This window comes from Trachypithecus francoisi, unplaced genomic scaffold (genome assembly GCF_009764315.1).
Source record: "Trachypithecus francoisi isolate TF-2019V2 unplaced genomic scaffold, Tfra_2.0 Lachesis_group12, whole genome shotgun sequence".
Taxonomy (NCBI): Eukaryota; Metazoa; Chordata; class Mammalia; order Primates; family Cercopithecidae; genus Trachypithecus; species Trachypithecus francoisi.
In genome coordinates, this window is record NW_022681457.1 from 48,832,619 (window position 1) to 48,844,630 (window position 12,012).

General features: G+C 40.9%; 2 protein-coding genes across 4 annotated transcripts in view; one reads left to right on the forward strand and one right to left on the reverse strand.

Annotated features, from left to right (window-relative positions):
* SELENOF (selenoprotein F) overlaps positions 1-4,346 on the reverse strand; it is a 45,453-nt gene extending 41,107 nt beyond the window's left edge. The window contains exon 1 of the mRNA XM_033225485.1: positions 4,008-4,346. Within this exon, the coding sequence (XP_033081376.1) occupies positions 4,008-4,091 (84 nt within the window). The 5' untranslated portion in view covers positions 4,092-4,346. The remainder of the gene's footprint in view (positions 1-4,007) is intronic.
* A 274-nt stretch (positions 4,347-4,620) lies between these two features.
* HS2ST1 (heparan sulfate 2-O-sulfotransferase 1) overlaps positions 4,621-12,012 on the forward strand; it is a 205,554-nt gene continuing 198,162 nt past the window's right edge. For 2 of the 3 annotated variants that reach the window (XM_033225486.1, XM_033225487.1), the window contains exon 1: positions 4,621-5,141. In XM_033225486.1, coding sequence (XP_033081377.1) covers positions 5,018-5,141 — 124 coding nt within the window. In that variant the 5' untranslated portion in view covers positions 4,621-5,017. The remainder of the gene's footprint in view (positions 5,142-12,012) is intronic. The other variant, XM_033225488.1, reaches the window with a different exon arrangement.

Here is a 12,012-nt window from a genome sequence, read left to right on the forward strand (position 1 = left end):
TGCAAGTCTGGAAGTGGAATGTGAGTTAAGTTTTGCATTCTATTGAAACATCTTAGTTCAGAGAGAAAGAGATAAAGAAACAAAGGCCAGGAGTAAATTAATTTGCCTTAGTTATTAGAAGATAAAACTAAAAAATACATTTCATTAAAAGTAGTGTACTTTCCACTAAATTATACATCATGAGTATGAATTCAATAGGCAGAGTTTGAGAGAGAAAGGGTGCATATGATGGCTGTCTTTGGGAATATTTAGTGGAATGGTGTGGCTGTGGCTGATAACCCAATAGTTTTATTTGATGGCTTACTGTGTTGTAAGTTAGGATGTTCCATCCTGTGGGGGTCACATTCACAAAAACACGGATAAGTTGATTCCTGCCTCAAAAGGTTTCAGTCTGGCTGGGCATGGTGGCTCACGCCTGTAATCCCAGCACTTTGGGAGGCTGAGGCGGGTGGATCATGAGGTCAAGAGATCAAGACCATCCTGGCCAACATGGTGAAACCCCGTCTCTACTAAAAATACAAAAATTAGCTGGGCATGGTGACATGCACCTGTAATCCTAGCTACTTGGGAGGCTGAGGCAGGAGATTCACTTGAACCTGGGAGGTGGAGGTTGCAGTGAGCCGAGATGGTGCCATTGCACTCCAGCCTAGCAACAGAGTGAGACTCCGTCTCAAAAAAACAAAAAAAAAAAAACAAAAAACAAAACAAACAAACAAAAAAACGGTTTCAATCTAACATTTACTTACTAGCTAGAGTTGCACAGTTACCACAAATTTTTGAATCATATCTAAGGCAGAGTCCAAGCATGTGCATTTTTTAACCTCTCCTCCTTCCAACAATTTTCATCTACACACCTCCAGTTGGGATCATTGATAATAGAGCTCTATGAAGCTTACTGAAGCTGATAATAGTTTCCAAAAAGATTTCATACTTCCAGGTTTTCAGAACTTGGCTTGTGGGTTCTCTAATTCATCAAACATTTCACTTATACATCAAGTATTGTATTACTCTGTATATATATCACTAGAGATAAAACAGTCGACGGGAAAGACAGGGTACTTCTCTTTGAGGGTGGGTAGGAGAATGCCAAAGAACAAGAAATTTTTAAAGAAAACTATGGAAAGTATCTCAGAGAATAAATATTGATCACCATTGGAGCACATAGAAAGACTCTTAATCCAAACCTGGGGTATAGCAAAGCTTTGTTGGAGGAAGTGATTTCTCTGCTAAGAACAGAAAGAGAGTAAGTAGAAGATAGCCGTATTTTTTTGTTGTAGGGTAGGAGAAAGGGAGGAGAGGATGAGAAGACGGGAAGCGGCTTCTAGGTAATGAAAACACCACGTTCAAAGCTCTGGTGAGGGAGAATACAGTATGTGAAATAAGCTAAACAAGTGATGCCAATTCTCCACTTGTACCTTTCTGCTCTCCTAATAGACGTAAATGTTGGGGAATAAGCCTGGACAGACAAACAAGTGCCTCCTTAAGGAACTTTGAGGAAGACAGACTTCACCTTAAAAGCAATAAGCAGCCACTGAAGAGTTTCAATCATGACAGATTTAAGTTTTAGGCAGGTTACTTGATGCACTGTAGAGATTGGAAATGAAATGATGACATGGGAGACCACTTAAGGAAGCTGTTGTAATTCTAGGCAAAGATAGTGGCCTGAACGTAAGTATTAACTGTGGAAACAGAATTATTAAGTGGATTGGCTTAGAGATTTTTAAGGCTTCAACGACTAATTGAATTCAGAGAGTGAAAGGAAAGAGGATTTAAAATGACTCTTTTTTGAGATGGAGTCCCGCTGTTACCCAGACTGGAGTGCAATGGTGCGATCTCGGCTCACTACAACCTCCGCCTCCTGGGTTCAAGGGATTCTCCTGTCTCAGCCTCCTGAGTAGGCATGTGCCACCACGCCCAGCTATTTTTATATTTTTACTAGAGACGGGGTTTCACCGTGTTGGCCAGACTAGTCTTGAACTCCTGACCTCAGGTGATTTGCCCACCTCAGCCTCCCAAAGTGCTAGGAATACAGGTATGAGCCACTGCACCTGGCCAAAAATGACTAATTTTTGGCTTGGGCAATTGGGAAGCCGACAAAGGCAAAGCCAATCATTTAGATTCTGAACACAGCCAGGGATAATTCAAAGGGTGAACCAAGAGGCTGTTATTTTTGAGAAGAGAGACATTTATGGCCTGAATGATTAACAACTGGATGGATATGAGATATTTAGGAATTAAAATCAGTAAGTTTCAGTAATTTCCTGGATATGAGATATGTAAGGAAGAGGAGTCAAATATGACAACCAAATTTCTGGCTTGGATTCTGTGAACAGTCACTGTGGTACACTGTTTAATTAATTCTTATCATTATTACATATGGAATTAGTTAATTCCATAAATTCCTCTCCTGGTATGCACACTTAGCAAAGTGACTCTGTCATTCCTTCCATGTAGAGATGGAATCTACTTCCCCATCCCTGAAATGTGAACTAGTTTTGTGACTTGCTTTGACAAATAGGTGATGGAATATATGTGATTTCCAAGGCAAGGCCTTAGGAGGCATTGAAGCTTTTACCCTTTTGGAGTGCTGTCCTGAGAGTGCCATGAAAAGAAGTTGGTCTAGCCAACTGGAAGATGAGAGGTCACATGGAAGAGAACCAAGTCCTGGAGCTGACGGCACCAACTATGAACAGTGGTAACCCTGGGACCTTTCAGTTTAGTTGACCTACTAGGTCAATAAAAAGCATCAATGAGGCCAGGGGAAAACCAACATAGGTGGAGTAGTTCTACTCCACTGACCCAGAATTATAAGAAATCATTGCTGTTTTAAGCTACCAGATTTCAGTGTGGTTACACAGCTATAAGACAACTGACAAAGACAGAGGGAGATCAAAAAAAGACAACCTGAAATGTTATTCTCAAATGACCTAAAGATACACAAAAACTCTTAAATAGTAGAAAGTTTAGGGAGAGGTGATCCAATAATTCCTAGCACCAAATGCCTGAATAACAAGAGCAATGGAATGTTAATTAGAGAAGTTAAGAATCTACCTTTTGGATAAAGTAGCCAAAGCAAACAGGCAGGATGCTTTCAAGCTCTTTGAGAAAGGAAAGTAGAGGTGTTCACAGAGGACTCTGGGGTAGTCCCTCACACCCTCAACCTTGGATAAGTAAATTAAACCAGGTCTCCTTATTAGAGACTGCCTGAAGAATTAAGCTAGGATAAAAAACCTAAAAGCTTTCAGCACTATGCCTAAAATTTTATTATTCACACAGCAAAACATGGATATGACAAAAAATAAGTTAAAAGTACACTTCTCCCATTCAAAGGTATTCTGCCTTTCTCTATTCTGCCAATAGAGGAAAATGAAATAAAAAACATTGCCTTATTTTAAAGACAACGAACATCATTTAAAAAATTAACTTCAAAAATAAATTATTCTTTGGTATAGACAGCTCCTTTTACTCCAACAACATTGTTTAAAAGCACAAATCGCACTCAAGCGCAGCCAGCCATATGTGAATAGCAGAAGGAGAATTGAGGTTAAGAGGCTAACAGAAGTGGTGAAAATGAGAGAGCGCGCGCGAGAGAAAGGTAAACAGAAACTGTTCGCCTGGACCAACGACTTGAAGACTTGCCTCTAAGATTTGGAAATCTCGTCATGAGCTCTTGCATTTCTGCCCGTTTAAAAACAACCTTCACTTCTTGCCAAGCTTTATTATTTCCCCCTCCCACCTGGTGTGATTTACAGATTGTTTTTAGCAAGAGCCGTATAAGAGAAGCTAAGTACCCAAGACAATCTGAAGTGAGGAGAAAACTGCTGCCAGAAACCCAAGGCGGGGAAGGACAAGGATCAACCGAGAAATTAAGCCACGTTGCATTCTGGCCGCAGCAGTCATTAAGGAGTCCTCCCTGCCCTTTTCAACCAGGACTGAATGTTGCCTCTTCCTCAGCTGCAATCTCTCCTACTCTCCCTGTGGCAGCTGCGAAGGTGATCTACACTCACCGCTTGAAGCACAGTCGCCAACAACAACCGTAGCCCAAACGTCGGCACCAGCCACCCACTCAGCCCAGCCGCCATCGCTACCATTTTCCGCAGGTTTCCGGCTGCGTAGAAGGACCCCTTAGCTAGGGCCGTCCACTCCAGAGCCTGATCCAAAATAGAACGCTAACGGCCGTTGCCCTTACATCTCTTATTTGGAAGTGACAGGTATTAAATAACGGCATATGAGAGCTTAAAAGTCATCAAATACAAAGACAGTCACTGGGTGCTTTCGATTACCCAAATCAGGCACTTTCCTAAACTCCCCACTTCTTTGCTTCTACGGTCTCCTTTCTTTCATTCACGACACTTCGTCAAGCAGCCAAGAAGCCACGCCTTTGCCGGTTTTCGCCCTGCCTTCTCCTCCAAGTTTACCCAATTGAACGTCGTCCTGATTGAGCTCTGTGGCAGAGGGACCCAACCGTAAACCGAACCAAGAGCGAAGCGCAGGGGCTCTTCGGTCCAATAAGCGGACCCAAACGGGAGGAGGGGCGGAGCTTCTGGTTGCCGAGCAGCGTACGCGGATGCGTGCGCGTGGTGGCGGAGGGGGAAGGGCGGGGGCGGGGCTGAGGGCGGCGCAGCCGCAGCGCTAGTGGAGGGGCGCGCGGCCGCGAGCAAAGGAGGGAGGGAAGGAAGAGAGGAAGGCGGGCAGGCAGGCGGGCGTGGGGGTCGGGGACTGAGGCAGTAGAGGGAGGCGAGAGCCTGGCAGCCGCTTCGCGCTGTTTGCTGCGCGGGCTTTTGGAGGGGGCGGCCGTTGAGTCGGCTGAGGAGAAGCGGACACCGGCGGCGTTGGTGCTAGCGCCTGGGGGAGGGGGACTGGAGAGGCGAGAAGGGGGGTCGCTGCGGTGGTTCTCTCGCTGTCGCGCTCTCTTTGCCTCGCTCCCGGCTCGGCGGGCTCCTCCCGGCGTCTCTCTCGCCTCCTGGTCCCGCTCCCCGCCCCCCGCGGTATGTCTTGATCCCGAGCAGCGGGTTTCATGGGGCTCCTCAGGATTATGATGCCGCCCAAGTTGCAGCTGCTGGCGGTGGTGGCCTTCGCGGTGGCGATGCTCTTCTTAGAAAACCAGATCCAGAAACTGGAGGAGTCCCGCTCGAAGCTAGGTGAGGAACTGAACTGCCCCAGGCTGAGTGCTGTGGAAGGGGCCGAGGAGGCACTGCCGCCAGAACAAGTGGGCGTTCGTCTAACCTGGGGTCTGGCTCGGGGGCTGAAAGAGGTTTCAAAGAGAACCGGGAACTAGGGGCAGCGAGAGCACGAGCTCCAAGAATGGGCTGAATTAAGCTTGAGTGGCATGCTGGGCTCGCGAGGTCACGGGGCAGAGGTTGCAAGGTTGAGCTTCCCGAGCCAAAGGATGCCCCGAAGTAGGCATTCCACGGAGAGAGAGTGAGAGAGAAGACCGAACTCAATGGGGAACGGGTGTTGCTGGTGGAGACAGAAGCGCTCAGCATCGCGTGTTCTCTTGGAAGTCGTACAGAAAGCCCTGGCAATGTCAGACGAGGGGTATTCTAATTTGAGCTATGGGCATCTGGATACGAATTCTTTTGGGGGTTCATGAAGGGATAGGTGCGCAGAAATGGAAGGAGATGCTGGGATGATGGAGAGTAAAATAAATACACTAGCGAGTTGCACTCTTGTGCTAGGGGCAGCAAGGGACCTTATAATTGCCAGTTGAGGGAGGCTGGCCGGGTAGTGCAGGAACGCGAGTGAAAAGCTTTATCGGAGTACGGAAATGAGGGTCCGGAGATTTAAATTCTTCTTTAGTGGCGCTAAACTGATGAATTGGGGCTTGAGAATAGGCATGCCTATGTATGTTGCTTCGCGGCAGTGTTGATGTGAATTTCGAAGAGGAGGGAACGCTGAAGGGGAATTATGTAGTGAAGTTTGTTAAAGGAAAAGTAGGATTATGCGGAAAGTTAACCATATGGTTAAATACCTTAAAGGGTTAACAGGTGCTTTCATGGGTGAAGGGTTCTGAAGTACAAAAAGTTGGTGCGAAGTTGTGAAAGTCCAGAAAAAAAGCACAGAGAATAGGTACTTTCGGATTAATAGGGAACTTTGGCATTTGGAAGAGCTCAGCATGGAGAGCGAGAGTTCAAAGAATGAAAGTGATAAATTTTGATTTAAAAATGTACATGGCACTTAAAAATCAACTCAAGAGGATGTAATTTGAATATGGAAAAGTAATGTGAAGTGTTCTTTGCATACTTTCACCTCAAAATCATTTTGAATACCTTTGAGAAGCCAGCAAAACCAAAACAAAACAAAAAAAACCCCAGCAGTGTAATTTAGACTAAGAAATAGATATTATTTTGAGTGGATGATTAATTTTTAGGAAAAATGTAACAGAAAATAATTGTAATATACGTACAGCAGCTATTTTGGTACAAGCCTTTGCAAAAGCCTTGACATTTTAAAGAGCCTTGAAAGAAAAACCGTCAAGTAAATCTGAATGAAGTGCAACTAAAGTTGGAGAAAAACTAGAGATACTCCCAGTCCTTAACTCTAGAGTAAAATTCGAAGAGATACTCAGTTTATTTACCAATTCTTGTATTAATATGTATCTTGTATGATGGAAAAAAATGTCCACTTTAAATATTGAAGGTTATCCAGTGCGGTTTTTCTTTTCTTTTGGATCCATTTAGCGACATTCAGGGTCATATTCTGGCGTCATTAATGATACAGCGCTACAGAAAAAAGAAAATACTTGTCTTTGGAATTCTCTGGAGTTGATTTCTTAGACACATTACAGTGGGTTAGAGTGACTTACGTTTTTGGTTTTCCTCCTTGCCTAACATTTTTTTCCCCATATACTTGAAAATTGCTTCCATAGACACAATCTGAATAATTTTTAAAAGAAAGTTATCTGAAGATGTGTAATGCCACAATTAAAATATAAAGTGCTTTCTTGTGATACAAGAAAGAAAATTTCATAAAAAATAGTAAATATGCATCAAAATCCTCCTGGGACTACAGGTGAGTGTACCTGGGACTACAGGTGGGTGTTACCATGCCTAGCAGAGGAAACCATATTTTGGCAACCAGATTCTGTACTAGGCACTTTTCATCTTAGATACTCGTATTTAAAGTAAGAACACCATTTAAAGCCATTTTTGGCCAGGCCCAGTGGCTCACGCCTGTAATTCCAGCACTTTGGGAGGCCGAGGCCGGCGGATCATTTGAGGTCAGGAATTCGAGACCAGCCTCGCCAACATGGTGAAACCCTATCTCTACTAAAAATACAAAAATTAGTCGGGTGTGGTGGTGGGCGCCTGTAATCCCAGCTACTCAGGAGGCTAAGGCATGAGAACCGCTTGAACCTGGGAGGCAGGGATTGCAGTGAGCCTAGATCGTACCAGTGCACTCCAGCCTGGACAAAGAGTGAGCCTCAGTCTCAAAAAAAACCAAAAAACAACAGAAAGCCATTTTTGCAGATGCAGAAACAGGCTTAGAGGTTATATAACTTGCCCAAGACCACATCACATTTAAGTGGCAGAGCCAGGATTGCAACCCAGTTATGTCTGATTCCAAATCAATTGCTCCTTTAATTATGTCCGGTTGCTTAAGACTTTATATTGACATTACGCCGAGATTTAGCTATTTGAATAGAGTTTTAAAATTGTAATATCAATGTGTAATTGCATTTATTGCTAAGAATGAGTATCATTCAGAGAAAATTGAATTTCTGACACAAAGGAATTGGTTTAGTGTAATGTCTGCCCCTTGTTTATATTCATGTAATGAACATAATTATGTTATCCAATGAAGCAACTGAAATAGATAGCTTATTTTTACTATAGGAAAAAAAAATCTAGCTGTTTTCCATACGTGCAAAATCACAATGTTAAAAAAGCATTTTTATTTTGGCATTAAAAAAAACCTATTAAACATTTTGTCCTTAAAAGTAGTTACTATCATTTTCATTGTAGAAGATTCCAAAGGATAGTATTGTCTGATAGTGGCTTTAATATTCCTTGATTTGATAGTATAGTATTTTGATGGTGAGACCTCTAATAGAGCAATAGATGTATTCAAAGCTGAGGTATACTCATTGACTACCTGGGAAATTCACTAATTAGAAATTCCTGAAAAAAAATTCAGTAATATAGTTTTTTATTTTTATCTTTTAAAAAACAAATATGACATTGTGGTGCACATATTACAATGCAGCTTGCTTTTTTTGCCTTGAATGTCATAGACATCTTTCCAGGTCAGTACATATAGATGTAACTTACTCATTCTATTAGTAATAGCTGTATAATATTCCAAAGTATGCATGTATCATAAATTATTAAGCCATTATTCTGGTAATGGACATTCAGTTTGTCCCCCATCTGTCGTGTGTGTTTGTGTGTGTGTATCTATATATATACACACACATATATATACAATATATAATTTTTTGACTTTTTCTTGGTATTATAAACAGTTACAGGAAACATCTTTATATATATGTGTTTAACTCGTGTTGATGTCATTTTGTGCTAGGATGAATTCTGTATGTGAGATTGCTGGGACAAAGGATATACATATTTCATAATTTAATAGATTTAAAAATCTACTTTTCAACATTTTTTTTTGTTTTTCAGAGGATACAGTAATCTACACTGCCAGGACATGTTCATTGCACTAGAAGATAATCAGCTTTTAATTTTTGCCAGTGTGAGGCTGTGAAATGATATACTGAATTAGTTTACCTTCTGATTTCTAGTTAGGTTGAACATCTTTACATATGTTTATTGCCCATTTATTTGTTAATTTTCATTTGTCTGTTTCTCTATTGGGTGGTTTACTTATTTTTTTAAATGTTAGAATTAGTAATCCTTTATCTGTCATATGTTTTGCCTTTTTTTACTTTTTTGAGATGAGCCTTGCTCTGTCACCCAGTCTGGAGTGCAGTGGTGCGATTTCAGCTCACTCCTGTCTCAGCCTCCCAGGTAGCTGGGATTACAGTTACGTGCCACCACACCCAGCTAATTTTTGTATTTTTAGTAGAGACAGGGTTTCACCATGTTGGCCAGGCTGGTCTTGAACTCCTGACCTCAAGTGATCTGCCCCCCCCCCCCCCCCCCCCGCCTTCCAAAGTGCTGGGATTACAGGCTTGAACCACTGCACCCGGCGTCTTGCATTTGTTTTTGTCCAAGTTTGCCGTTTGCTTTATGGTGTGTTTTGCTCATATAGAAGTTTTAAAATACACACAGTTAAATCTATCAATTTAGGTAAGTCATTTTCATATGTTGCTTAGGAAGACTTACCCTGAGCCAAGATTGTGTACATTTTCTGTATTTTATTTTATTTTATTTTATTATTATTTTTTTTGAGACGGAGTCTCACTCTGTCGCCCAGGCTGGAGTGCAGTGGCCAGATCTCAACTCACTGCAAGCTCCGCCTCCCAGGTTCACGCCATTCTCCTGCCTCAGCCTCCTGAGTAGCTGGGACTACAGGTGCCCACCACCTCGCCTGGCTAGTTTTTTGCATTTTTTTAGTAGAGACAGGGTTTCACCGTGTTAGCCAGGATGGTCTCGATCTCCTGACCTCGTGATCCGCCCGTCTCGGCCTCCCAAAGTGCTGGGATTACAGGCTTGAGCCACCGCGCCCGGCCTCTGTATTTTATTATAGTATTTTATAGTTTTATTACATTTGGCTCTTTAAACCATTTATATGTTTACAGAGATTTATCATGATTTTCTCAGTAAATAATTCATTTTTTCCAACTGTATGTTAACATTCCTTCTTTTAATCACATACTAAGTTTTCATATGTTCTTGGATCAATTTTGGATGCTATTTTGCATTAATCAGAGATTCTTTAAACCTCAGGGACCCATAAATAGGCTTCAAGGTGAATTCCCTGAAATTATGTACATAACTTTCATCAGATTTGCAAAGGAGTATATGATTCCTTTAATAGCAAGGATCACAGATTTATAGTAGTTGTTTCATATTTAGTGGACTTTTTTTGTTTTAATAACATAACATGCAGATTGTGAGTTAAATTTAGGAGATAAGCGCATTACTTGTGAAAAAGAAGTTTTTCAACTTCTAATGAAGTTAATACTTCATTGTATTAAAATGTAGACTTAATTTTCTAGTGAGAAGTGGAAAAGGACAGGGAATCCAAATGAAAACTATTTAACTGTGACTCATTACCATAAAATGTCAGAATTTGTGGCTGGTAAAAAGCAGTTCTTCCCGAATTTCGAGAGTGCACTTGTTGCTAATATTGACTGGTCGACAGTTCAGCGAAACGTTTTCTCAAATAAGTGATAGAACTATGTGCTTGGTAACTTTATTTTCTATAGGGTTTTAGCATTGTAAGTAATTTGTTGACTGTATTCTTATATCCCTATATGAATTTATGAGCACATTAGGAATAATCTTTTACATGGGGAAAATAATTGAGAATGGATTGTGTACTTATCCATAGGTGATAATTATGTTAGTCATTATGTTCTTAAAACTCTACTAGACTAAACAACTAATTCCAGGGTAAAGGTTGAGACTGCTTTTTGGAATTTGGTAGTTTTTACAAGTTCCTGAAACGATGCAGCGATACTTGTAACATGTTCCAGAGAATGGTAGATTTCCTTACTTCTGAAATCATTTGGAAAACCTCACAGTAGCTACTGTTTTGAGGACTTTGGGTTAATAGGAATACAGTTATTCTAGAATTGGTAATTGGTGCCTCACTTATTAGTCTTGAATAGGATATCTTGTGCCATGGAGTGGTCACCTGAAACAGGTGATCTCAATTAAGATAATTCCGGGATGTCTGTCCACCACTCTGGTAAGCCTTCTAATAGCTTTATGGCACTTAGTGAAATTGAAATAATAATGAATGTTCAAACACTGCTCTCCAGAAAGACCACTTTTGAAGGATGTACTTATAGATGAACTTCATAATCTTGGTTCACTATAGCCTAGTTATTTTTAAGATGTACCCACCTACCAGTACCTGTACTTTTGTATTCTGCCTTTCTGCCTGTTAATAATAGATTAACTGTCAATGCTCCTGTTGGGTTATTTGTACACCTGATTCTTTTGCCTCACTTACCTAAAGACATGGTTCCAGAAGCTTTTCCTCATTCTCCTGTAACAGTTTATTCTTGAAAATTGCTAACAGAGTGGATTTTAAGTGTTTTCACCATACCAAAAAAAAAGTATGTGAGGTAATACATGTTGGGTGAATTAGCTTGATTTAGCCATCCATGATATATACATGTTTTAAAACATGTTGTACAGATAAATATATATAGTTTTGTCAATTAAAAATTAAGAAAAAAATAAACTATCTTGGTAAATGTTCCAGGTGAATGTGAAAAATATGTATTCTGTTGTTATTGACTGAAGTGTGCTGTAAATGTCAATTGGTTGGTAGTATTGTTACGTTGTTTTGTATTCTTGATTTTTTTCCTGCCTCTTCATCAGTTATGGAGAGAGGTTTTGAAATCTTTGATATAATTGTGGATTTGTCTGTTTTTCTTGTAATTCTGTCACTTTTTGCTTCATGTATTTTGAAGTGCTGTGATTAACTATATGAACATTTAGGCTGTCATGTCTTCTTGATTGACCAACCCTTTTTTAATAGAAGATACTATCTTTATCCTTGGTAATATTCTTTGCTCTGAAACCTACTGCTGTGGTGTTAATGTCTCCCCCAAAATTTTGTGTTGGAAACTTAATCCCCAATGCAACAGTATTGGGGCGGGGAGTGGAAGGTGTTTAGGTGATGAGGGCTCTCTCCTCATAACTGTATTAATACTGTTATAAAAAAACTTGTGGGAGTGGATTCTCTTTTTTCTACGTAAGAAGACAGCATTTGTCCCCCTTTTGCCATTTCTACCCCCAACCGTGTGAGGATGCCGCAAGAAGTCCCTCACCAGATGCTGGTGCCTTGATTTTGGACTTCTCAGTTTTCAAAACTGTGAAGAAATACATTTCTGTTTGCTATAAATTACCCAGTCTCAAGTATTTTGTT